The sequence below is a fragment of the Elgaria multicarinata genome, chromosome 16 (assembly GCF_023053635.1).
Source record: "Elgaria multicarinata webbii isolate HBS135686 ecotype San Diego chromosome 16, rElgMul1.1.pri, whole genome shotgun sequence".
Taxonomy (NCBI): domain Eukaryota; kingdom Metazoa; phylum Chordata; class Lepidosauria; order Squamata; family Anguidae; genus Elgaria; species Elgaria multicarinata.
Genome location: NC_086186.1, coordinates 11,974,456 through 12,002,340, shown reverse-complemented (window position 1 = coordinate 12,002,340; position 27,885 = coordinate 11,974,456). Strand labels below are relative to the sequence as shown.

At 43.9% G+C, this 27,885-nt stretch overlaps 1 protein-coding gene across 1 annotated transcript in view; it reads left to right on the top strand.

Annotated features, from left to right (window-relative positions):
- CSNK1G1 (casein kinase 1 gamma 1) overlaps window positions 1-25,643 on the top strand; it is a 48,166-nt gene extending 22,523 nt beyond the window's left edge. Inside the window, exons 6-14 of the mRNA XM_063142740.1 lie at window positions 527-761; window positions 1,728-1,813; window positions 3,773-3,857; window positions 6,151-6,299; window positions 8,848-8,949; window positions 9,777-9,884; window positions 11,731-11,837; window positions 16,125-16,148; window positions 24,805-25,643. Of these exons, the coding sequence (XP_062998810.1) occupies window positions 527-761; window positions 1,728-1,813; window positions 3,773-3,857; window positions 6,151-6,299; window positions 8,848-8,949; window positions 9,777-9,884; window positions 11,731-11,837; window positions 16,125-16,148; window positions 24,805-24,859 (951 nt within the window). The 3' untranslated portion in view covers window positions 24,860-25,643. The remainder of the gene's footprint in view (window positions 1-526; window positions 762-1,727; window positions 1,814-3,772; window positions 3,858-6,150; window positions 6,300-8,847; window positions 8,950-9,776; window positions 9,885-11,730; window positions 11,838-16,124; window positions 16,149-24,804) is intronic.
- Window positions 25,644-27,885: the final 2,242 nt, after the last annotated feature.

The following is a 27,885-nucleotide window of genomic DNA, read 5'->3' as shown; positions in this document are numbered from 1 at the left end:
GAAACTCTGAGGTTTCTTGAAAGCATTACAAGGGGAGTTCTCCATGAGAAGTTTAATAGTGGACAAGGTTCCTTGAAGGTGGCTGGCTGTTCATCCTTTGCAGGGGAATGTGTGTGTTAGGCTGCACTCAGTTAATGAGGGGGCAACAGTGAAGCCTAACAGGTGTGGCAAGAGCTTGTCCTGAACCAGGAGTCTAATCTAGAACTCGTCCCAGGATTCGCTGCAATATCCTGGAGATCTGTGGCAGTTGAGTCCCGTCCTTTAAAAAACTCAGGAGGATGGTCTCCCATGGTTTATATTTCCCCAGTAGATGAGGTGAACCATGTCCCTTACTCCAACACTTTTGGGTATGATAGGCTAGTGGCTTTAATACAGGTGCCCTCCAGATGTTTTGGACTGCAACTCCCATCAGCCCCAGCCAGCATGATGAATGGTCAAGGATTATGGTAATTGTAGAGCAAACGTCTGGAGGGCACCAGATGTAACGAAAGGCATTTGAATATCTTCTTGTTCTGTCCTCTTGTAGATCACACGAATGGAATTTGTGCATTCAAAGAATCTCATTTATAGAGATGTCAAGCCAGAAAATTTCCTTATTGGCTGGCAAGGAAATAAGAAAGAACACGTCATTCACATAATAGACTTTGGATTGGCCAAGGAGTACATCGATCCTGAAACGCAAAAGCATATACCTTACAGGGAACACAAAAGTCTAACTGGAACAGCAAGATACATGTCCATCAACACACATCTTGGCAAAGGTTTGCTCAGTTTAATTTGATGTCACTCGGAAGAGCATTGGTTCTTTTCTGCACTATTTATACTATTTAAAGAATTTTCAGATGTAAAAAATGAGGCAGTTGAATGACTGGAATTGCAAGTCCACGTCGCAATTAATTTTAGAGCTAGATGGTAACAGACAGAGCAATAGATTCACAGCAGCTTTAATGAGCCTGGAAGTAAATGTTGGGACATGGTGGGGGCGCTATGCTGTAGTGGTTACTGCTGCGTAGTCTTGCACACCTGCTAACTTGTCAGTAGCTTTTAATTTGGTCCAGTAATGGCTGTTATTTGACCAATTCTTTGGATTGTTCAGTTTCCCTAACTTCTTTCAGTTCTATTTTGCATTTTTCTGTAGTCCAAACGCAAGATATTGTCCTTTACTGTAGAACAGCTGCTTTGATAGCAGTGAAATTTGGTGAAAGTGGATTCTAGAGGTCAGCCTTTGGGCTGTTAAATCATCCCTTAATCCCTCTGCCCTCACACTAGAAGAGTCTTCAGAGAACATCCTTGAAGCTTTACAACACAGGTTATGTGGCACTTGAAAGATTCTTTTGTCCACCTTTGAGAACTTGGCTAAGTTTCCAAATCCTGTCGTTACTACAGTGCTGTGTATTTTATTCCTGACTCATGATTAAGTCCTCATATCCTAGATTTGAAATCCTTTCATACTTTATGTCCTGGAGATATTTGCTGTGCATACTGACCTTTGGAGTGGCAAGCATCATAAAGTATATGAAGCAGAAATGTGTTTTTGAAAATGCCGAACAAACCTAACTAAGAATTCGTGGCCAATCAGACCTCTTTGACACATGTCTCCTGTTTGCTCCCAGATGTTTACAAATGTTTTCCTGCTTTTTATGGAGTGTAATAGGAATGTAATGTAAGGAATGTAATAGGCATTTCTATTAGTGGATAAAGCAACAATGTTTTCTTACGAATTTCAGAGCAAAGTCGGCGAGATGACTTGGAAGCCCTTGGACATATGTTCATGTATTTCCTTCGAGGCAGTTTGCCATGGCAGGGCCTTAAGGTACCTACTAAAGTGTGTGCTCGGTAAACTTGCCTCTAGCAGATGCTTCCTGTGCGACTGATATCTTTACTTTCTCCTTTGCTGAAGGTTAATATTTAATTCGGATAACTTGGAGAAAACGTGCGACTTTGGACAGTGACAACTAGTTGTCGGGGAGGGCGGGCAAGTTTCTCCTTAAGCTCCATCCATTATGGTACTTCAAACCAGCGCTCAATAAACACAGGTGCCGGTAGCTCTGGCAACCAGGAACTTAATTCTGGCCATCTGCCAGGCAAAGTCATGTGTCTTGCCCTTCCTGTTTTTAACTGCCAGCATTTTTCCTGTAAGCAGTTAAAGGTGGCTGCAAATCAGGCTTCTGTTACGACTTCTTATTTTTAGTTCTGCTCTGCCCCTGCATTCCTTTTCATTTTCAAAGCTCCCTTTTAGTTTCTGCTTCCATTTTGTCTGCTTCTCTGCAGACCACTTCTCCTTTCCCAGAGCCTTTGCTGTCCTCCTCCCAGCTGGCATCTCTCTAGCATCCCACTTTAAATCTCAGAAAGGAAAACAAACAAAGAAAACCTACCGTTTTGTGGAGAAGGGAGCTTCTGCAGGGAAGGTTTTAAAATCTGGAGTGGATTTTTTTGAGGAAGGGAAAGATTGTAGTCCTAGATGTTTAAGCCCTCCTGTTGAAAATAGATGACTACCGGGCTGGGCACTAGTGCAAATGAAGTTCTAATGGAATCTAGAAATTATGTCCAGGCTTGGTAGCCAAGCATTATTTGTAATAACCAGTGGAAATAAAAGTGCATCTAATCACATACAGAGTGTCTGTCCCTTTTCACTAAACCAGTGCAGCCCGTCCCTCCCACAGAATTAAGGAGAAGAGCTAACAGCACAAAAAGGCTTATTAAGAATAACACTGAGTCCCTGCAGGTCTCTTTCTGGAAATTAAGCAGAAGGGATGGGTGTAAAGAATGGAGAGTTTAGAGAGTTGGGGGAAGAAAAATAGTTTAATTGTGCTGGATGGGATGGCATTTTGGAGGGAGGAAGGCCATGTTCTCTAGCTGTTCATTGTACATTTGCCAAGGAAATGGGGGAATGCTTAATTTTGTACTACCAAGCCTGGACATAATTTCTAGACTCCATTAGAACTGATCTGATTTGATTAGAGAATAGGCAATGTTCTAACCTCGTGTATCCCCTAAACCTGCCTAGTTCACTTGTGTTACTGCTCATTAGTTCAGTGGAACCTCTTGAAACTCATCAATTATCATGGATAAGAATAGTAATTTTCCTAGAGTGGATGCCCCAGTAAATGGCATGTTACAAAATAACTCCAAGCGCCTACTTTCTTAAAATCTGCTGCGTAGAGTGAGAAGTTTTGTGGGGATAAGGCAGGGGGCAGGAAGATCCCACTGTATGAGCAGTCTTCTGCTCATACAACTGTGGCTACAACCGAATGGTTCTAACGATCTCCATTTAGTGCTTAGATCAGATTTAAGTAGAATTCAAGCCTGTGGGAGCCACTTTTTGTTTTGCACCAGGTTCTGTTGTAGACCTTGAGATTCTAGTAAAAGCAAATGCTTAGAATTAAAGAATTCTGAACCGAGGGAATTGTTTTGAGTATCAGAACTGACCGGAGTCCTTCCACACAAAATCCACTCCTGGTTACCCCAGATTTTTTTCATTTCAGCAGTATAATTTAGGGAGACTGCAGGCTGGGAGAACCATGTTGTTGCTACTATTTAACAATAGGAAATCCTTGCTAATAGTCTGCAGACCGTCCAGAGATCTACCATTGGATCCAGCTCCACCGTTTCTGTCTAAGAGTTCAGATGGCTTTACATATATAATTTTAGTTTACAACCAGCCATTATTATCCCCATATTGCAGATGGGAGGCAGAGAGAGTGCAGTTTGTTGTAGGCTACCCAAGAGACTCTTTAAAGCATTAAAACGAAAACTCTTTTGCATTGTACAGGCTGATACACTAAAAGAGAGGTACCAGAAGATTGGGGACACAAAGAGGAACACTCCAATTGATGTTCTCTGTGAGAACTTCCCAGGTAAGTGTCAGACTGGGTGCAGATGTCAACCATGCAAGATCCTTTCTTGAAATAGGAGCTGGTATCCCAATAAGGCAACATTTTCTGAGATCAGCTAATAATATAATTACATGCACATTGGCATGCTAGACGTTGTTCAACGTATGGCAGCAAACAGCAGAGTCGGCTGTACATTTCAGTGGTATTTTAAAATCACAGGCTTTTCCATAACTTAAGTTCCAGTCATTTCTTTCAGCCAGTTTCCTAATTATGCTTCAAATGCTTCTAATGCAAATCCTTTCACTGTTTAAAATAAATCATGCCGGTCAAGTTCACAATAACTTTGTCGTATGTTGCAGCCTGCCTTTTATTTTATAAATGTTGTGGTTTTGCTGCCAGTTTTGTGCTACAAGAATAGGAATTCCAATCATCTGGCAGGCTGCCATGAATAGGTTGGGTGCTGCCTGAGCCAGGAGCTGCAGGTTTGACATGAGTGTACTAAATATATGTTTTATGCATCGTTGTGCACAGTACAAATTATATGCTTGGTTTAAAATAGCAAAATACAGGTAAAATGTTTAGAGTCAGTTATCATTGGGTTTAAAACGTATTGCCTCTTAACGTTCACCCATTTCAAAGACATGTTTCAATGAGAGGTGAGTAAAACCCATTTTTTCCTGCTTTGTAACATTGCAAACTTAATCATATGTATTATAAAATGAAAATGAATAAGTATTGCAGAATAATGGAGTGATTTTTGCAAAGGAGCTGAACTCTTTTGTTTTGAGAAGTTGTGATCTAAAAGTGTGGTGTGAATAAATGAGTGAGAAATGAGCAAATCTGGTTTTTGACCCAGTTTAGAAACTGCCCTGGTTGAGTGGATGACTTGTGCTAGAAATTAGATAGGGGGAATATATTTTTGATGCTTCGTTTGTCTGGTGTTCTTCTGGAACCCCTTGCCTTGGGGAACACTATCTTGTGGTAGTTCCAGTCCTCCCTGAAGACTCAGTCCCAGAAGGTGGTGCCGAAAGACTGTTGCTCTATCCCAGGAATGCAGAACCTATTTCAATACAAAGGCCAAATCCCATTGCAGAGAAGCTCATGGAGGCCACATTCTGTGGCGGATGGGGATGAAGTCAAAGGGCGCAGCCAGATTGGGACCCTGGGATGGTCGGAGTTGGCTTCTGGGCCTGAAATTCTGCAACTCTGCTCTAGCTCAAGGTTTATTGGCTTGTCTCCCATGAAACTGCTGGGTGAAATTATTCAGAGTCTTGGGATATAGTGCCTAGTACACATTTTTCTCATTTTCATCTAATCTTGGAGAGACAGTGTTAGCTCTGAATAAGTGTGTCTTAAATCAGTGCTAAGAGTGATCAAGCTGAAATTCTTCTATTTTAGAGACCATAGTTTCACAGGCTTCCTATTATGTGGTGGCTGCAGAAGTCATGTTATGTTGGGAATAGGAGCGTTACAAAGAGAAGTACCACAGTATTCTAGTTTTTCCCTTAGTCAGGCTTGCATATGCAGCATAGTTAACTGGAAGTCCTTCCTTTTTGATATTTGACAGCTGTCACATTGCTCTTCATCATGCATGGTTCAGCACAGATGGTGTGCCTCAATACAGTTTAAGAACAGCAAGATGTGCCTGATTTAAATAAGATGGGCTTTAAACTTCAGAAAAGCATACATTAAGACCTTGTTCAAAATGTATGTTTGTGACCTAGCTTAGCTTATTACTGCCTTCAGATTAATAATGAGTCATAACATGTTGACTGAACGTAGAAGTAAGGACCTTGTAATCCTCACATAATTCTTAAAATATACCCATGATTACTAGTTTCCAACTCTTTTGTTTCTCAGTGTAACTTGACTTGTGAACCTTTCTTTAGGATCAGAAATCTACCTATTTTTAATAGCAAAGTGTTTTAACCCACTCTTAAGCTGTTAAGGTAGCACACTTGAAACAAACACACCAGCATGAGCATTTTGTTCTGATGTCACCAAACCCTTTCCATTGAGGGACTCTGGAACCACTAGTATAAATGCTATCTCCTCCCTAAGCTGTCCATTTTGCTACCTGAAAGTGCTTTTCCATATGTCCCAAAGGCCTCAAATATACTTCAGGAAACCACTTGGAATTTATGAGACTGCATATCCATCCTGTGGCACAGGTTTGTTGAGCATCTCATCTACTTCAGTAGATTCATAATTTAGGGGATTTATCTGGCCAGTAGGTAATTTTGAAATGTATTGTGCTTCTACTTCTTTCTGAACAGATTATCTGATCTTCCTTCTTCCTAATTCCCTTTAACAGAGGAGATGGCCGCTTATCTTCGTTATGTCAGACGATTAGACTTCTTTGAGAGACCAGACTATGATTACCTACGAACGATCTTCACAGAGTTATTTGAAAAGAGAGGATTCACCTTTGATTATGCCTACGACTGGGTTGGCAGGCCAATTGTAAGTTGTAGGCGAGTGACATACAGTTACTTTTTGGGACTGTTCCTCTTTCCATAAGACTGCTTTTACATGCCACTTAAGTTGCAAGTCATGTTTTCATTATATATTGAGAACACAAGATGGTTGACATTTGTTGCGAATTGCAAAAGTAGATACCTGTATTCATGCCTCCAAATGTTGTTCTTGGGTTTTTTTTTCTTATTGAATGCCAATGACTCCCTAGATAGGTCATACAACAGTACAGGTGCAGTCGCTGCTCTTGCATTGAGAATGTAGGTGTAGAGAGTGGGTTAGTGAGCAAAAAAGATGGATTTCACAGCATTCCTATATGCTGTGGTAGCCACTTAGAGACCTGTGTAGTTTGGCCTAGCCAGCAGCTTTATAATTAATTAAGGAACCCTTTCATCTACAGTTTCAGCTGGTTGATGTCAGCTCCTAAGAGATGTGATAAGTTTCGCATCCCTGTCAGCTTCTGAGCTGTGAGAGAGAAAGCTATAAAATCAAGGAGGCTAGTTTTGCCTGTGGTCTTGCTCCAAGGAGATGTACACATGGACAGCTTGGAGAATTTCTGCCCATCCTGCGCGAACGTCTTCTCGTCTGTTATGGGGACTCCAGCAGACACCCAGCTGTGACAGCTTCATTGGCTGGAGAGAGTGTGAACTTTCTTTGCTATATTCTGCATCCATTTTCTGTCAATTAACTGTCATCTTTTTGCACAAGCGGCTTTGTTTCATCTTGGTAATCAAAAGAATCTAGTTTGACTGGGACCTGACAGAATCAGAACCCCAGTTCAATATAGTAGGCATGAGAGAATGCCGCCTTTTTGGTCTCTTCAATAAATGCACAGTCAGTAATCGCAAATTGCGACTGTGTGTGTCCATTTACACATCCACATCCAAGTGCTGCAAAGTCACTTGCATTTTACATGGCTGTTCCCTCCCTTCAACCCTGCGCAGAGTACTTCGAGTGCAACCACTGTTTAATATGTCCCCATGGCTGACATCGATAAAACTGGATTCTAGAACCTATTATAACCTCTCTTTGCTGAGAGTTCATACAGGATTGTCAAAACAAGTGTCAATCCTATTTGAACTAGATTTCTTATCGCAATTCCAGCAAACAGAACAGTGTGAAATGCTTGTGCAAATACCACCTGTGTATCTGTTGTTGAAAATCTCTTCCAAATGTGAACAACAAGCAATTAGTGGTAGCCCCGGTCTTAATTATATACACATCAATGTTCAATCATGCATACTTCTGATCCTGTAATTCCAAACATTCAGAAGTTCCAGGACAATATTAAGAGACTGTCAGAGGCATGGCAGTTGCTCAGTTACACAGGTTTAATGTTGGTCAAGAGTCTTGAGAAGCATTCCAACACAGATGTGTGTACTGAGACAAAAAAAAATCCATGTCTTCTGTGACTCAAACCCAAGACTCAAGTTTCAAATAGTTTCAGTACTGAAACTATTTGTCACATCCCACTCATCCAGACTCTGTTGCTATGTTAAAGAGTGTTTAGAAACCGATTCTAAATTATTTTCCCCCTGTGTGGTTGAATCCTGAACTCTGCAGTCATTGTCTTTTCCTATTTGCTGTATAACTTCTGGTTATGACCCATGTGCTTCTTTATAATCCTGAGAATCGCTGCTTTCCTGAGGAAAATGCTTGCTCTCTAGGAAATATATTTGTAAAGCTTAGATTATTTTGCCAGGCTTGTCCTGGAAAAAAGAGAGATTTCTTACTAGATTTGTGGAGATATATGCCATCTCTGAGAAGGCAAATAAGAGAGAGCGCCTTCTCCCTTACCAACCTGCCCAGTCACTGAGGTCATCCGAGGGTCTGCTGCTGGTGGTCCCACATAAGATCCATCCTCCGATTGGAGTCCACCAGGGGAAGAGCCTTCAGCGTGGTGGCTCCCCTCCTGTGGAATTCCCTGCCTCTGGAGGTCAGGCAGGCGCCAACCTTGTACTCCTTTCGGCACCTCCTGAAAACATCTTTATTCCATGAAGCCTTTCTTTAACATGCAGCCTTGGATTTCTGGTTTTGCTTCTTTTTAAATTTTGTTTTAACTGTTTTATTCTGTTTTTATTTTCATTTTACCTTGTACACCTCTCCGAAATTTTTCAATGGGGAGTGGTATATAAATATTCTAAATAAATAAATAGATAAGGAACTATGAAATTCCTGATATAAAGCTGCACCTCAAAAGAGATCTTAAAGTCTATCAAAATGTGGTGCTCGCGCTACCAAATTCTTGGGTGCTCCATCTAGCAGGAAGATCTGGTTATTTGCCACCACATTGATGTAGATGCCAATTATGTCTATTGCTGTATTGACCTGAATCATGTTTCATTTGAGCTAAAGAAGCTGCAGGCCATTGCTGTAAAACCTTGGGTGGCAGCATGGCTCAAAGCAAGTATTTTGAAAATTCAGACTACATTGTCTGGTTCCCACTCTTAAAATGAGCTGTTCTAATTATTAAGCTAACACAAATGGTTTGTTTGGATCTCACCTGCATATTCAGTGGTGTGTTTTTATTTTCCAGCCCACTCCAGTGGGGCCTATGCATGTAGAATCTGGACCATCTGTAACGAGAGAAGCCCATACGCATAGGGATCGATCATCGCTACAGCCTCACCGAAATCAGGTTTGTTAACCTATAACCTTTCAGTTCCAGACTTTATTGAAACTTAATGACTAAAGTGGAACATAGAAAACATTGTTCATTTGTATTGCTGGGATTGTTATTGGAAGATCACTCTTAATAGCACTCACTGAGCTGGTTCACACATAACGATGATCCAAAGTATGGGTTGTTATTGAATCGTGGGTTGCCATTCCATGTGAACCCTGCACTATGGCTTAACTCTGGGTTGTTAACCACAAACCCAGTGTTCCAAAAAAAATTACCAGCCTATTTTAACTTAAAGCTCTTACTGTCTTGTAAGAGGCATTTTGACCATTTAGAACGGGGAAAAAATAAGCAAGAGCCAAGAATGGAACAAATGGGTGATGGTTAGGGGAAAGGGGGTATGGTCACCTGGAGAGGGCCAGATTATGACCCAGGCAGACAGGATTTAGCCCATGGGCCAGATTCATATCTCCTGGTGTAAGGATTACTGATAATGTACGTGAAGTTTAGCACTATATAAATGCTAAATGAATATCCATTTGTCATGTTCATATCAGTGAAGAATGAAAAAACACACTTGATAACTAAGGCTTACTCTGGATTTTTTTTTAAACCATGTGAAGCCCATTTGGGTGTTTACTGCTTTTGACTTCTGTGCAAAATATGGGGCTGTAACCTTGTCAAAATGAATACTTAGCAAACTGCTTTTAAAATGCTTTGCTCCTCCCGCCCTACCCAACGAACTGACCATGTTCTTTTTTAAAGAAAGCATTGCTTTGCTCTGTTTCACCCTTGCCTTTCCTGCTGTCTTCTTGCTCTCCTGCTTGCAAATGCCTGTTCAGACTGTGTCAGAGCGTCGAGGAGACTGGGACATTCCAGCAACACGGCAGACCAATGCTTTGTTTCTGACATCTCACTTGGCTTCAGAACGGCATGGGGGATCAGTACAGGTATTGCCTTTTCCTGCCCTGCGCCGCTTTTCTAATGCAGCCAGATAGCTCGGCCACCACATTCTCGTGGATTGATTCTCAGACATGCATGTTTTGCCATTGGATGTTCCAGCTACAACTTGTGAACTGCTTCTGTTAAAGTAATGAGGCGGGGTGGGGTGGGGTGATAGGAAACCTTTGTGCATGCTCAGAATACCTCTGGGACAGAGGTGCTGGGTGAATGTTGGGGTTGACATTTGCACTTGCTGATTCTGTAGGCAGAATTTGAAGCAAGGAGCTGCATGCCTAAAACTACTTAGGGGTGCAGATTCCTTCCCCTCCCCAGCATGGGCTGAGGGTGGGAAGCTGGTAGCACAATGCCAGGGGCAGGTCAGGAAAACACATTGCAACTTGGTGGGCCCGTGGGGTGACACAGCTGAGCTTTGGCTATTGGGCAGTATCAAATATGTAATATATAAATAATTGGACTCAGGTGACAGTTCATGAATTGAGCTCTTTATCTGTGCATAAAAGTTTCATGTCAAAGAGAGCAAGTTTCTGTCTCCTGACCTCATTGAACTGCGTTGGCAGCTGCCTCCTGACACCTGCACAAATCTTTCTCTGCAGTTGATCCTTAGCCATGATTTGATGGGAGGGGCTAATTTGCATACTGGCCGGAGGTCTCCAGGGCAGTTTGCAGCTGGAGGAACCAGGACCTCGAACAGAAGGGCACCCATTTTCCAACCTTCTGCCTTTTCTGCCTTGTTTTGAGACTTCAGTAGAATGGTCTGACAACCCCCAACCACCCAGCGTCAATAGATGTGCAAAGTCTGTTGCAGGACTGAGACAAGCTGGCTGAAAATGGGAAGGAGAATAGGAGTGAATAGAGACAGGCAAGAGAGGCCATAGACAGGCACCTGCAGGGCAGCCTTCTCCAATGTGGTACAACTCCCAGCATATCCCAGCCCACCGTGCTGTCTTGAAAATAAGCCAGCAGTAGTTAATAGCCCACCGATTTTACTTGCCTGTTTGCCCACGACGTATGCTGACAAACATACAAAACACTTAAGATCCCACTCCCTGATATTTAGGTGGAATTGCGACTCACTGGTAGACCACGATTCCAGCTTCGTTCCTTCCTGCTTTGGGGTAAAATTGCTGTATAATATCCAGTAGACAAGGCAAGGCTCCATAGCCAATTTTATCTAAGCAAATTTTGGAAAACAAGTGTAGTGTGTAGTATTTGCATAGAAACGCGTGATGTCCCCCTCCAGATGTCTCTGACGTGGGCATTTTCTGCTATAGCACTTAAGGCCTCTTTGTCTGGCTATTATGTTTCACTGTATGCTCATGGCCTGCTTCTTCCCCTTCTACATTTGGGCAATTGGAAACATGTTCGTCTTTATTCCCTAGGGATGATTTAACCCAAACTGGATGCTTCTCATCTCCTGTCAGGTTTTCCCCAAGGTTTAGTTTAAAAGCTGCTCTTCTACCTTTTTTATGTTTACCGCCAGCAGTCTGGAGCCCTTCCTCCTTGTAAAGGCCCAGCTTGTCCCAAAATGTTTACCAGTGCCTAACAAATCTGAACTCCTCCTTACTCCACTGTCTCATCCATGCATTGAGACTCCTCAGCTGCACCTGTCTAGCTGGCCTTCTGTGTGAAATAGGTAGCATTTCAGAGTAAGCCACCTTGGTGGTCCCGGATTTCAACCTTCCACCCAGCAACCTAAATTTGGCTTCCAGGATCTCATGACTACATTTCCCCACGTCGTTGGTACCATCATGTACGACAGGCGTTGATTCCACCCCAGCACTACCTATAAAGCTGTCTAGAGAGATCTTTTTTCCTCCTTTTTTTCCTTTTTAGGTGGTAAGCTCAACTAATGGTGAACTGAACAATGATGAGCCAACAGGAGCACCGTCCAGTATACAACTTACAGCCCGTACTGAGGTGGAAGTAGTGGAGGAAGCTAGGTATGTTTGCTGTCGAAGCAGGGGTTTCCCTGCATCATCTGTATGTGAAATATGTTTGCGTGTTCCTGTGTTGGATGCCTATATCCATAACCTGCTGTCAGATCCTTTGTTTTTTGCATGATAACCACAGTGATGCTGCCGGTGGTACAGCTTCTTTTTGCTTGTGCTGCCTAAGTACTGCTACTTTTGGCCAGAGCATGTGTTGCAAATTGGACAGAATTCTTTTAAAAAAAAAAAAAAAATTGCGAGTAGCATGTATAGTAAAACCTCTCAGAGGTCGGGCTGAAGCTTCTCTCCTTAATGCTGTTCGCACATTAACTAGCTCCGTTTCTTTTGGGGAATGTAGAAATTATTGAAACCAGAGCCTCCTTGGGACTCTGAGGCCATGTGTTCACCCTTGCAAATACGTCAGAAACTTTTTTGGCCACAGATATCGTAAGCTATTTTGCAAACTGCCGGGGGAGTGCTTCAAGGTTTGGTTTTTGTTTTTTGCTTAGGCATTGAAGAACAATGCTTTGGCCATCTCTCCCACTCCCCCCCCCCCCCCATCTCTGCCATATCCAGTGGTACTCTGCATGATCTGTTGCCACCACATGAACCATAATGTGGAGTCTTCTCCCAGTGATCAGCAGTCATCTCCTTTCCTTTATAAGGAAAGCCAACACACACTTAATGAGTCATTGTGGGTAGAAGGTTCCTCAAAGGGGTCAAGGCATAGCAGTCTGACTGTCTTGCCTTGCAGCTCTGGTGAAGCTCTCAGCAACCCTAACAGTACCTAGTAGGCTCCACAGCCAGTGTTGTGATCCTTGAGTCCTTGTGCTGAGGATGAATAGAAAAATTTACTTGCCAGAAAAGCAAGTGTATGCAATACCTTTAATTGTGCTTCAGGTCTGAATCTCCAGCTGAGAGGAACTAATCGCCTAGTGCTCCATTACCCAAGAAACAGGTTATCGTTTTGCAAACGTTTCTGTCTTCGCCCCTAAGGAGAGCTTCATAGCTGCCTCTCTGAAGCTTCAGAGAGGCAGGATTTAAATGAGTTTAAATAAATGCTTGTGGCAAACTTAATAATTGCGCTTTGCTTTCCCAACCAGTGGATGAGTATTTGTGGCTCTGCAGATAATCAGTGTCTTTCTGTAGGTGAGGGTGGGTGGGAGATAGAGAGAGAGAGAGAGAGAGAGAGAGAGAGAGGTTTTAAATGCTTTGGCTATTTATTATGACGTTATACAGAGCTGTCTGCCTGAGGATCCCTCAGCCGTTCAGCAACAGGCTAGTTTTCAGCAAGCACCACTCAAGTGGGCTGGGCTTCCACACTTGTGAGTCTCTCCGGGCGAGAGGTTTAATAACGTCCTTGTCTTGCTTTTCTGTGCAAGAGGGCTTTTTGCTTTGACACCGCCGCATCAGCTAAGCTAAATGAGGCCACTTCTTTTGTCGTGGGGCCACTCAATTGAAAGACTCCAGAATGTCCCCAAGGAATTCTTCTGTAGCGGCCTTCTTGCTGTTGTCACCGTTACAGCCCCGTCTCTGCACGGTAACTCTGAAATAAATCAGATTTCGTCCTGTGAGACTTACTCCCCAGTAAGTATGCCTAAGGACTGTGTCTTTCTTTAGTGGGAGGTGCCATCAAGATCCCGTTCTTTGCTGTTACCATAACCTAGCTATGCGAACAGAGGTTTTCTTCTGGGATGAAAGTGAAGGTTAGCGGCATTAATGTTCACTAGAATAAATGAAGGTTCTCTTCTAGTATAAAGGTTACGTGGTCACTACCTCAGTGCACCGTACCTCCCCTGCACCTGATCTTTCTGTGGAAATCGTACATCCGAGCTTTATCCTCATTTTTCTGGCTCTGGCAAGAATTTCCAAGATGCTTAAACATCCAGTCAACATGATGCTATTATAGCAAGGTACAGCTAGTTAAGGGAAATGGCTGTTCACCGTTTCCGGTACAGAGATGCTTGAACCTGTTAGTTTTAATAGGCTTAGGTTGCATCTACTCAGCGTAGTATTAGGCTGTAAATGAGTGTTGGGGAGTTGTGTAGTAAATTCTGGAAAGCCAAAAATCCGTGCTCCGCTTTTACTAGCCTGTAGATAGGACGTTGTCTCTCTCCGCCCACCCACCCCCAGCCTTTTACTCTTTCTTTCTTGACCATTCACCTCTCAACCATGGCTTATCTTTATTATTTATTTATTTATACCATTACCTTCAGGGATTCCTAACAGACCATGCAAACGTTGTCTAGCTAAAGCTCTGTCAGTCTCCTTCCTTGCCAAATCTTTCATGCCTGCCATGTGTCTCCTGCAATTACCTTGCCACTGAAGGCTCCCTGTCTGCTTCCCCCCCCCCCCACTGTGAAAGATGTGGTGGCAAATTTCCATCCAAATCTTCTTTCTTCTTCTATGTTCCCACCCCACCCCAGAATTTTCCATTGCTGTCCTTAAAATTATTTACTCTTTCCTTCATCTTTCATATCTGATTCTAAAGTTGCTCATTTTCCCACCGCCATCAGTCCTGCTTTTGGGACCCGTCCCTTCCTGCCTGAGTTTTCCTTCGCTGTTTACCTTTAAACTTTCTGTGATTCATTTGCACAGGTTTTTGAGGCACACAAATATTTCCCTATCCTTAAATCCTCCTGATATTTTGGGGTTTTTTCCTCCTTCAGCCATCACCCTATACCCTGTTACTGCAGAATTCCTTGGATACATTGACTATGGTCGATTTCACTTCTTATCCTTTAGCTGTCTTCTCTGCTTTCCCCCAGTCTGATTTTTACCAGTGAAACTGCTCTTACCAACATATCCGATACTTTATTCTGGCCAAATCTAAGAGCTGGTTCATTATTCTATGGACCAATCAGGTGGCTATAGTGTTGTCAGTTCATTCTATCCTCCTGAGTACATTTTCCTCCTTAACATCCCTCTTGTTAGTCTAGTATTGTTGTGATTTTTTTGTTTAATTTTTCTGCTCATGTGAGAGATTCACTACCAGCCAAAATTTAGCCATTTGCTCTGGATGCTCTCATGGCTTTTGCTTATTGCATTTATGCTTAAAAACTATTTCGGTTACTCTACTTGTATTGCTGGCATCTCCTCTATGTCCTGTTTGAGCTCCAAATTAAACAGCGTAGACTGTAATCCTAATCACACTTATCTAGGAGTAAGTCTTATTGAACTCTGGTACTTACTTCAGAGTAGACATGTGTAGGATTGCACTGTTAGTAAGAACAGAGTTAGTAATCTTTTCACCCAAACTCGTCCTCTTCCCATCTCACCACTTCTGTCTGTCACTGGGCAAAAGTTTTATATTTTTCCCATCTCACCAACCAGAAACCTGGGATGCTTCCCTTTTTTACTATCTTAATGCTACTATTGTTTCCCGCCTCTAGGTGTTAAATACCCTCATCTACGCTGCTTTTGAGTATTGCATCCTCTTTTTACTGGATAATGTCACTAATGATAATTCCTCTTCTTAAATCTCTTTTTCATCTCTTTGTTACTTTCCTCCCCAACGTTGTCATTTCTAATCTTAAAGCGAAGGTTCTGCCCTCTTGTGCTCGTAACCATAAGCTGATTAGATGTTGGCCGTCTTCTGCTGTTGTGTGTGTTCTGCCTCAGTTTAGGCTGTAAGCTCTTTGTGCAAGGAATGTTACTTTTGTCTTCTCTAGCACATAGTGAACCCTAAATAACGTGGCGGTAGTGGTGGTGGTAACAAGTAAGTGTATTTTATTTCCAAAGCATGTAGGCTGAAGTGTGTAGGGAGGCTGAGTCCTCTTCAAAGGATGAATTCATTTATAAGGAAATTTAGGGGTATAGTTTTGATCAATTGCCATGGTCCATTAAAGCACTAAAGTATTTGCATCTGGGCCCTTGTAGCCAGCTGTTTTTTGAAGGTTCCTTGCAAACCTTCCCATGTGTATACTTTAATCTGAAGGCTCAGAAATGCTCTTCCTCCTGCCTGGCAAAGTCCCCTAGAGTACATTCCCTTCAGTGATGATATTCTGGTGCTCTGGTTCCGTTGTCTTGGGCTGTTATGAAAGCTTGTCTTTGTCTATCTCAGGAGGACCCCGTCACGGTATCTCTCCCACATTAGTTGCAGCAGGTTCAGGTGGAACCAGGTTTGAGAAGGCAGATGGACCCTGGTGTGTATCACAGATCTGCACTGCATGTTTGCATGACTGGCCATGACATGATTCCATCTCACCTCTGAACTAACGTTTCGTTTCCTTCCTTTCTGTGTTTTTATTTGTCTTTCTTTCTTTCTTTCCTTCTTTCTCCTCACACTGTCTGTTGTAGCTGCCTGAAAATGCTCAACATGTGGTGAGTCACTCTCTCTGGTTCACATAGAAGGGGGAGTGAACCAGGCTAGGCTCTGATTGGACAAACCAAAACAAAATTGATGGGGTGGGGTGGACAATTAAGTAGTGGCCTCCTTAAGGACAAGGAACAGGGACTAGTCTTTGGATTGACACACTAACAGCCACCAAATACTTGCCTTCAAAAGAAAACAACAGCAACAAAAAAGCCCACCAGGTTTTACATTTGTGGACAAATGCCTTGAAGCTAGGAAGTGGAGCCAGAAGTGATAAATATCTTATGCGATTCACTCATTGCGTGGGCACCTTTGTCAGCTGGCAAAACATTGTTAACAAAAATGCGCAGCTCTCCTGAAAGCAGTGCACACATTTCTTTCTTTGCAATCCTCGATTTACTGAAGCTGCATTTTATTCGCAGTTTTGGAGTAATTTATGTCATTTGGTAGGGCAGTGCACTTTGGTATTTCCATATATGGGGTTCTGCAGTACAAAAACAGGCGTGTTTCTGTACTGGGAAACCTGAAGGTATTGTCTGATCTAGTTCTAGGCTCCTTATAATAGGACACAGAACGAGGTAGTCATTTTCCTGTGACTTCCTGTACTTTGCAGGGAAGAGTGTTTATAGCCCTCTAAGCTTGCAAAATGGTGCGCACCCTAGCCTAGATAAGATTCTCTGTACCTTTTTCAGTGACTTTATCAAGCTTCTGCTCCAACAATAATTCCAAATACTTAAGAACTACAAAATGATGTACGACACTTTTTGGAGCAATATGATTCTCAGGTCTGCCTTGTGGGAAAGGAAGGATTCTGTCTCAGGTTGTATAACAGTAATTTGCTCTGAATCATTCAGCGAAGCTATTTGTGACATAGCGATGCAATATTGTGGCAAAGGAGGGCACATCAACTTTTTCCCCCTTTTCTTTTTGCAGCAAAGTGAGTTTTGCAAGAGATTAGGGCTTCAGACTTTGTAGTAAAGGGGATAGGAGAGAGAAGCTAAATTGCCTGATTGTGGCGTTACCGGTTGAAGAAAAGTTGCTGCCTGTTGTCACTATCACCAATTCTTGTCGTCTCTCTAGCTTTCGCGTGTGTCTTAATCTGCAGCTGTTCTCTCAAAAGCCATCTAGAATGTTTCGTCTTATCCTAAACTCATTCTCTGAGCCCTGATGGGACCAGAATAAGCAAAAAGGTCCTCGTACGAGCTGCAGAAGCTATGTGATACAGCTATGGACTATGGGAATAGGCTGGTTACCTATCTCCGTGGGCTAGATTTGGCATTGCTTGACAGACATTGGAACAAGGAGAAAACCTTTCCATATGTGGCCTAATGTACCATGTTTATTACTTTGCTGCAGCTCCTTCCTAGCTGGGCTGTAGCACTTGTAAAACACCACATGGCCCATCCTGTGAAAGCGATAGTCCCCTTTGTACCTTTCACCTGGACTATAACTGGGGATGGGGAAACCTCCGGTCTGCGGGTCGAATGCATCCTGTGGAAGTTCCCCATCCAGCCCATGGTGATGTCCTCTCCATGGAGAGAGGAATCCGCACTGTCTGGATCTTGGAATATTGATTAGAGAAAACTGCAGGGATCCCCTTTTGTGAGCTGCTTGCTCTCCCAATTGCGGCAGCGCACAGCACATGAAGCAGGCACCCAACTCCGCCACACCCAGAGGAGTGCTGCTTGCCGCTCTGGTCATTTAGCCAGTGCTCCTCTGACCCCGGCCATACGACCCTGGCCATATGCGATGCTTGCTGCCCTGAAGAACTGGTGATTTATTGCAGTGTGTGTGTGCTTGGAGCTTTATGGAGTAAGGGATGCGTATTTTATGAAACAGAAATGTTTTCCCTAACAGCTGTTGCACTAATTAAAAGCAGAAGGGGATGTTCAAGGTGTCTGAAAATGTGTGGAATTGGATAGGGTGTTCTCCTTGAAGAGAGTTAGTGTTTGAAGAAGAAATAGCAAGTTACTCATAAGGAAATGAAGACTTGGTACTGAGCCTTTTCAAGGATCTGAATGGCATCTGCTTCAGGGTGGGGTGGGGTGGGGGGGTTCCCTCCCTATTCTTCCCCTCAGATATAAGAGAGCGAACAATCTTCCATGGGAAGATGGCTTCAGTGTTACAGTTCATTGATCTGCAGGAGCATTGGACACAGCTTCAGGCAGCCATTCCAGATAAAACTCCAAAGTCAGAGTTAAATTTCCAAGGCTGGTGAGGCACTTCTGCCAGGGAGAGAAGAGGCTTGGGAAGGCAGTCAAACCTACGAAATCTAGAACATTAAGAATGTAATGTTTTGGCCGCTCTGTTCCATCCCTAGCTTATGCCTTACTTGCAATCCATATTCCTTATCTATATGGAACGATTCTTGTAGCACGGAAAGAAATAGCAGATTCCTGCTACATATATCTCTTGGTGGAAAGATACAGTTATGTTGAAGCCATGACATAGGATCTGAATTGAATCCACGGGGTCTTTGTTACATATCACAAGGTCTGATATCCCTTATGCAGGTGTAAACAACTTGCGGCCCTACAGATTTTTGGCCTACAACTCCCAACATCCCTAGCTAGTATAGCCACTGGCATGGAGATGATGGGAGTTGCAGGCCAAAACCTTTGGAGGACCACAAGTTGCTCAACCCTGTCCTATTGAAAGTGCAGCCTGAACTAACTGCCTTTGTGTTGATGGCATTAGGGAGAGGGGAGACAGAAGTGATTAGAGAAGGAAGTAAAGGAGAGTTAAGCTGGTTTTAGACAGGTACGCTGCGGTTTCGTAGATTTTCTTACCTACTGAACCAATATTCATTGCCAGTTGCAAATTTATTTATTTATTTATTACATTTCTATACCACCCAATAGCCGGAGCTCTCTGGGCGGTTCACAATGTTACTATCTGCAAAAATAATTGCTTCTTTCTTGCTGCTCCTGGCAATTACGTTATCCCCTCCCCACAAATATGGTTTAATGAACCAGAAAGTATTGAAATAAGGTGCGGAGGAGGAAGGAGAGTGCAACTACATGGCTTTTATTCCCTGTCCAAAGGCTCGTTTAGCTATATGAAGAAGCAATATGTCTATTTTTTGTTTTGTTTAGCTTGTAAGCCCCTTGGGATAGGGACCTGTCAATCCTGTTCTTTGTAAAGCACCGTATACTTGGATAAAATCAAATCAATCAATCCCTGCGGGAGGCTGTGCCTAGGTTCTGCATGTGACCGTTTTGGAGAATGTTCTTGATATCGCCGTCTGTGCAAAGAGCGATGTGCTTGCTCTGTCATCTTTGCGTGCAGGGCAACACTTCATGCAAGTATGTTGAAGCCTGCCACTGAACGTTGCGGAGTTGGGAGGAAAGTCTTGTTGGATGTTGAGCCCTTTACATAAAATTGTCCACCTCTGCAAAAAGCTGTTTAACTGCAGCATCTGGTTAAATCCGGCATGCTAATTATACTGTATATATATATATATAGAGAGAGAGAGAGAGAGAGAGAGAGAGAGAGAGAGAGAGAGAAAGGGAAAGGTGTTGTTGTTGTTTTTTACTGTGAGTTCCTGTTCTCTAAGTTTCTTAGAGGACATTCCAGGACTTTTGGGATAGCCTCTGCTCGTGGAGGAGTTATCCCAAAGGTTATGAAAAGGGGGACTTTTAAAAGAGGCCACTACCACCCCGCCGTAGCTGCCAAATTTCAGTGGCAGCAGCGAACACCCTACCCACCCCACACTTGCATTTACTTTAAAACAAGGAGCAAAATTGCACTCTCTTGGGGCTTCTGGGATGTGATTTTGAGTAGAAACAAGTGCCACACTCCCTATGTATGTCGTTTTAAACTTAAAGCAAAAATTAAGCCTTTTTCTCGCTGCTGAGTTGACACTGGTGACAGCATGGTGGGGAGGGTGCAGTCCCTAGGCAGTTCCAGGGGGTGGATATTAGTCTCCAGAGCTTCTGAAGTTGCCCGCCTAGGAAGCTACCCTATACCAAAGCAGACTATTGGTCCATGTAGCTCAGTTTTGTCTTCACTGACTGCAGCTTTCCAGGGTTTCAGACAGGAGTGTTTTCCAGTCCTGCCTGGAGTTGCTGAGGATTGAACTTGGAACCTTCTGTGTGCGAAGGACGTTCTCCACCACTAGTAGCAGAAGCCCATGCCCCAAACGGATGAACACCTTCATGTAATTCCTTTAGATCATTGTTTCCTCTAAACTTTTGGACCAGCAGGATGTTCAGAATGTCCCCTTCTGAACATCCTCTACCTTTGGGGACTTTCCCTAACCCTATGCCAATGTCTCTTTGGCAGGTTAGAGCATGTGTGAAGATGACTGCATCCAACTCGCTGACGCTTGTGAAACTATTGAGGTTAATGCATATTAAAGATTTCATCAGGGGCGATTGTCTAACCCTTGTCACACACATACACACACCGTATTTGAACAGGCACACTGCCTTCTCTAGAAGGAAAGGAAAGGAACCTCTCGTGCAAGCACTGAGTCATTGCTGACTCTTGGAGGGACGCCAGCTTTCGCTGATGTTTTCTTGGCAGGCCTTATAGCAGGGTGGTTTGCCGTTGCCTTCCCTGGCTGTTATTACCTTTCCCCTAGCTAACTGGGTACTCATTTTACCAACCTCGGGAGGATGGAAGGCTGAGTCGACCCGAGCCGGCTGCCTGAAACCAGCTTCCGCTGGGATCGAACTCAGACCGTGGGGAGAGTTTCAGCTGCAGAAACTGCTGCTTTACCACTCTGCGCCACACGAGGCTCATGCCTTCTCTAGACATTAACCCAAATACCAGAAACTGAGCAGCTCCTTCCTCTGTTTCTGCTTGCTGAGTTCTGGGCTGTGGGGGTGAAAGTGTGTGTGTGTGTGTGTGTGTGTGTGTGTGTGCGCACACTACTTATGACACTCAGGATTAGTGGATCACTGACAGTCTCAGGGGATCTGGATCCACAGTTTATGAATCTAGGCTCGATGTTGTTCCCCAGGTCTATGAGCCAAATCTGTGCCATCTGGGGTCCAGTCCAGTCCCCAGATGGCCACGCAACCTTACTCCTGACCATGGATCATTTGGTGGTTTCCCAGCTTTTGGACTGTCCCTTCCCCCATCTGAAATGCTTCTCCTAAGGGTTAGTCACTGGCAATAAGAACCTTAAGCCATAATATGCTGGTATTTTTTGGAATTTGGCTGCATGTGGCCCATCACAGCCATTTGTGTGGCAGGGTTCAGGCAGGGGCGGAGGCAAGAGGCATAGTCCGGAGAAACAGAAGGTCAGGAAAGGAAAGGTCCAGCATTCGCAGGTAGTCAGGTACAGGCTGCAGCAGGCACAGAAGACCATGTTGCTGTGGCAAAGCTGGAGGGGAAACGCAGTTCTTATATTGCCCTTTCCTGGCTGCTCCCACCTGGTCTGCATCAGCCCACCTGTGAGGGCTTGATGATATGAGCCTGGATCCTGCAACTACTCTGCGGCCGGCAAGGTGCACTGCAGCCACCAGGTGGTGCTGCAGGACAGAACCTGACACCCGTGCTTTAGATGGAAGCACAGAGTAGGGGAAATGGGTCGTTCTGTGTGACTCTGTGTCTCTGCTTCATTTCATCATGAATTCATTTCATAGGTGAAGGCCACCACCCAGTGTCCACTCCAGGCTTCTCATAAGAAACTGGTTTGTGCTTCAACCCTCCAGCCTGTGTCGTCTCTAACGGAGGCCATCTGTACAGTATAAGCCACCCCTAGCTTCATGCAGGCCTCTCAGGTTTTACAGATCGTCTTCCTTCACTTCTGCTGTTCATTTTATCATTGATTAAAAAACATCATGTCAAAACCTAGATATGTCACCTTGCTCTTTTACTGTAGAGTCATTGTTTTTCCTGAGGATTTATCCACTTACAGGATCATGTACCCAAGGATTCAAATTTTACACATGAAATTAATTAGGAACAATATGTAATTCTTTATATTAGCTTAACCTTATTGCTTTCATCTCCGGAGGTACAGACTTGCTATCAATTCCAAAATGTACTGGCTAGCCTTGGGATGTGGATAAGCAGTAATTAAGAGAGGCCCATTGCACGTTTAGGGACTCCTTTGTCCTTCTTTGTCCCTAGTCCTTCTTGTGGGGCCTTGGGGTCCTCCTCCTTCCAAAAAATAGGTCACAGAAGACTGACATCAGACCTGTACCCTACCCAGTGCAGGGCTCATCAGTGTTTGAGAAGGACATCAAGGTTTTTTTCCACCCATGGATGATTTTTATCTGGTTGAGCTTTTTTATTGTATTTTATATTATGGTTTTATACTGTTGTTTTATATTATGAATGGTTTTAATTTTTGTGAACCGCCCAGAGAGCTCCGGCTATTGGGCAGTATAGAAATGAAATGAAATGAAATAAATAAATAAATAAATAAATAAATAAATGTCTCCAGTTGCATTCCTCTGTAGAAGTTAGCGAAAGCCACTCACTTCTTGGAGGACTGTTTAGACTGATAGACACTTTGCTAGCATACTACATTCTCCACCATTTTGTTGAGTTTATTATTTTTTAAAAAAAAAAATTGCAATAGGTTACAAATTGCTAGAATGACTCAAAAACAGAGACACAAAATTTTGCTGATGCCAGCAGCAGCCTGTGTATTTATGTGAGGCAGGCTATGACAAAGCCACTACGGGCACTAATAATTCAGTGGGTGCCTCATTTATGTGTGTGTCACATATCAATTGCACCTCAACGCAAACCAGTGGGCCATATCTGCCTCTTCCTATCGCCGTTCCCTCTCCCGCACAGCACTATGAGACCAGTGCAACAGCTTCTTCTTTTGCATGGACTTTTTATTCTGGCTTCTTTCTCAAAAACATAAAAGCACCTCATGGTTATTTGTGGCATTGTGGCAAAGTCCCCTCCCCCCCCCACGCCCCGGGGTCCTTGATTCAAGGATGTAAATATGCACAGCCAAGACAACTGTCCTCATATTTTTGCTTCATTGTACTTGGGTGACTAATGGTTTTCTCCTTCAGTTAATGGAGGAGGGAAGGTGGTATTGCTAAGACACAGGCTGAAAGCTGATGTAGAAAACGTTTTGTCAAACAAGAAGGCAAGCCAGATGCAGCAAAGAAAGGAGGAAAAATACTTGAAGTCCTATCTAATCTGTGGGGCGATATTCTTCGGACCACAAATAACGAGGCCGGTGCAGGGAGGTGTTTCTAAGCCATAAAAGGCTGCTACAGACGACTCCAGTTAAAACTCGTAAATATTTGGTCTGTCCACATGGTCAGTTATTTTTAATTGATTTTTTCTGTAGCATTTGGTTGATGAAATTTGCACATTACCAAAACCTGCTTCCCTTTTGGTGGGATGTTGGCAAAAACGCAGTGCTTTTTAAATATGAGAACTTACTATTTATCAATTAAGCTAACACTCATTGATAGAAGGAAAAAGCAAACCACTTTGAACATCGGGAATACTGTATATTCTCTTTGACAATAATACACCAGAGTGTAAATGGCTTGAAGAAATGAACAAGGTCCCATCTCACCAACACTCTGGAAGTTCCACATTTCAAAGACTTACTGACATTGGTTTTCAACTTTGCACAGTGAGATTCAGTTTCCTATGACTTTTATGAAGCAAAGCTTGTGGTGGCCTCTCTCGGTAAGGCAAACTACCTGTTAGGTTTGGATACAAACTGGAAGAAAAAGTATCTTTTCCATCAAACCTGGCACAAAGAAGAGGGACTTGGCAAATCTCCGTGGCCTACATAACTGTGTATTTCAGTCTCAGCTCTTGGTTAATTTATAGCCCTCTCTTCCCTATCACTCAAGCTTTTATCTCTGATTAATCAGAGTCTACATTGATCGTTTGAAGTCTGCTTTCCTGTGAAGTCTGTTTTCCCATCTGTTTATAACAAAGACGACTCCTTGTTCAAGTCACTGTCGTAATATTTTGCTTCATATGTTTTGAAAACTCCAGATCAGACAACCTAAACCTGTGTTAAGGGCTGGGTGCCAATTCCACGTGTTCTTGCTTTTTAAGTAATTCTCACACTCCATTTCAATCTCTTTAATGTAATTGTAGGCGGCAATTTCCCAGCCTGTGTTATGTGGGTCCATCTATTCCAACAGCATCTCATTTGAGGTTCTTCATGCCTCTGAATTATCCTAGGAATTAGCCACAGTTCCAGTCTGAAAGCATCTTACTTGTCCAAATGAGGCCTTGTTAGTTCACTGTGTAGTAAATGCGACAACTCTGCAAACGTATTTTGGTTAAAAAATGTGTCCTCCTTGAAGTGTACGGCCCCCAGGGGGACTTTTGGGTCCTGAGCTCTTTCGTTGGAAGCTGCCGTGTTCATGTTCCCGGCCGTAAATGTCGTCGGTGTGGAAAATGATGACAAAGCCGGGATCTAGAATGGGTTGCAGTGACTCTCTCAAGCTCTTGCAGCCCTTGAAACGTCTCAGGGGTCCCTAGAATGTCGGGACAGTGATGACAAAATGCCCAGCCATTTAGTTCATCAGGGGTGTTTCCTTTTCCTTTTCTTTTTTTGCAGGAGAGGATGGGTACGGGGAGCATGCGCTTTGGGTGTTTCTGAGAGTGGAGAAGTTGATCCCATCCCATCCCATATGTTGTGTTGGAAGGAGAGGGCTTGCTGGAGCCCCCAGTACCCTGTATTGATTTGCTGTGTTCTTTGTGCTCCAGGTGCTGCTGCTTCTATAAGAGGAAAAGGAAGAAGTCTTCCCAGCGCCAGAAATGACAGGTGTCTCCTTGAGGTCTTTGGGGGATTTTGTTTACCTGCTGTTCCTGCCACGTCTTATTGAATGGGGCTTCTGTTGGGGAGAGGACAAGGAACGAGGGACACTTTAAACCAAAAAGAGAGCAGGGGGGAAATTCCCAAATAAACATTCAGGTGGATTCCCTAAATGGTCTCCCTTGCTCACTCCACGCCTGAGGCTCCTTTTGGAATCGGGACCGCATCCTCTCAGGCACGGGGTTGTCCTTGTCGGAAGGCTGGCTGGCTACCTTCCTTCTTCTCTGTACAACAGTTCGGCACAGGGGGCGTTCCTGGCGAATGTGCTTTGTCCCAGCTCCCTTTCTCTGTTTCGTTCTCGATGTGCTTCACCCCCCTCCTCACCACCAACAGAGAGGGGCTTCATGGACGGTGGGGTCAAGGTGGTGGTGGTGAAGAGAGGATGCTCTGGCGAGGGCCCAGATCCTCTTTCTCCAAGTAACTGCGTTTCAGCTGCATGGGCAGCTTAGACTTTGATCCTTCTTCATCGCACTCCCGGCGAATTCCATGGTAGTAAGCCAACAGCAAGAGAATTGCAATCTACTCTTCCAGTTGCCTTGATTTACTGGTTTCTGCGACGTCTCCCTCCTCAGAATGGTTACGGAGAAGTGTTGGTTGTTCTAAAGCAGCGGTTCTCAACCTGTGGGTCGCGACCCCTTTGGGGGTCGAACGACCCTTTCACAGGGGTCGCCTAAGACCATCGGAAAACACATATTTCCGATGGTCTTAGGAAGTGAGACAAGAAAGAGGTCCCAATTTCACCCTATCCCCTCACCCCCAAATAGATGGAGGGGGAGAAAGGGGACCAGCCGCCTTGACCACCAGCGCCCCTCCCTTCCTGACCTCGTCCTTCTTGCGCCCGTGGTGCCTCAGCGATTGCCTTCGCCTCCCCCCCCCTCCAATTGCATCCGCCGAGCTCTGATTGGCTGCCCCGTTCTGATTGGACGAACCCAAAAAACTGCGGGCCGTCCTGTCTTACTTCACCTACCCACCCCTTTCACGCAGGAGTGGATCCTATTGGTTTTCCCCTGGGCGCTGATTAGGCTGCCAGTCAACGCTCACTTCCTAGTCTGAGGAAAAGCGCGGGAAAAGCTGAGGGAGTTTAGTTTAGAGCAGGGATGGTGAAGGCGGCATTTAGCATCTGAAGCAGCTGGATGAGGCTGTAGGACTTCCCCACCCCCCCCGTCTAAACCTTTATAAGATTGCGTTATTAATGTTGTTTTTTAGCCTGGCCCCAGATTTTCCTTTTATTTTGGCGAGAAGACGTCTCCTTGGATAATGGAGTGCCTCTGGCCATGTACAGAGTGCAATTAAAGAACCAACCCAGGATTTTGCAAAGCTCTCGTCTGAAGGTGCCAGGCTCGAGCACCCACGATTTAAAAAAATATATTTATTTCATTTTTATACTGCCCAATAGCCAAATTTCACAAAAATTAAAACCATGAAAAATTAAAACCATGAAAAGCATAATAAGACAACCAACAGTCTAAAAACAGAATTGCAAAATTACAGTTATGAAGTAGCAACGAAAATAATTTTATGGTCGGGGGTCACCACAACATGAGGAACTGTATTAAAGGGTCGCGGCATTAGGAAGGTTGAGAACCACTGTTCTAAAGGAACTTACGTTGTTGCACTTTTAATTATTTGTTAGCATTATGTATGCATATGCTGTATGTGTATGTGTGTTTTTCCTTGTGAGCGTGAACGATGCCGCCTCACATGTTCAGCTTGCATTCGAGAGCAAAGCCTCTCTCGACCTAGCCTGTCCGCCACATTTGGAAGCCCGTAGAACTACTCTGAGGCTTTTAGACCCCACTGTTGGTTGTGCACTGAAGCTTACTTGAATTTTCAGCTGCCCTTTCTAGCTGTCAGTGAACACCCCTCTTGTGATTTTTCTCCGTGGTGCCTGACTTAACCTGCTTGGAAATGGAAGTCTTTCTGCTGGCGGGAGGGAAAGAAGTCAGCTGGGCTGAACTCTGGGTAGGTCACAGAGATGCAAATATAGACTGCTGTAAGTGAAAATGGAAAGAATGAGGCACTTTTGTCCATTTAAAGGGAGCAAAGCTACTCCGTTGGGGAGAGGACACTGTCGCTGCCTTAGACTTCATCTCTAATCAGACCTTGCGAAGGTTTTTCCAGGATATCTGTGCTGAATAGAAGAACGTGTGGCTTCCGGCAGAGCAGTCTCGTGCATTACCTGCAGTTCTTTCAGTTTTGCAGTCAGGGCTGTTTATTAACGTGCCCCAGGAGAGGGATCATTACTTTGCCCCCAAAGGGAATTGGCTGTTCTCCATTCACTCAGTCTTCACTCAGTGCTTCAGGGCAGAGATTGCAAACTTCCACAGCGCTTCTTTGGGTACCACTTGAGATCAGTGTTGAAAATTTGAGGACTTTGCTCAGAGAGGTCTGGACCACCATGTGTCAGAGCGGACTGCAAGGGTTCCCCTTTCAGAGCTTCTGGGCTCACCTTCTGAAAGTTGTTGCCGCCATCGTCAACAAAGGGCAGCACAGCCCTTGATTTCGGTCAATAACAGATCTGGCTCTTTGGGAAGAAAACGGCCTTCATCATTGTGACACTCTGGCAAATAGGAGGAAGAGTGTGAGACCTCCTTGCCTACAGTAATAAGACCCTGCTCTGCAAGGAGGAGGAGAAATTCTCTCTGCACTGACTATTTTGGTTCCTGCCAATTTTAAGTATTCTTTCAAAGTATTCTTTCTTAATCTAAAAATCTCACCTGTATATAAAGGAAGTTGCCATTACTGAGCCCTGGGCTGCCTTTCTCTCCCCAGTCTCTGAGCCAAAACATTCTTTTCCCCCCATGAGCCACCATTCCTAGAGACCTGGGCATCCATTCTTTGAGTCTTACCTGTTGCCTTTCGGATGCATCTTAGAAGCATGAAGTCTTCACCTTTAGTCATTGATAAGGAAAGGGAGATTTTTCTCCTTTGCAGCCCATGCCTCCTAATTTCTATCTTTTCATTTAAATGTT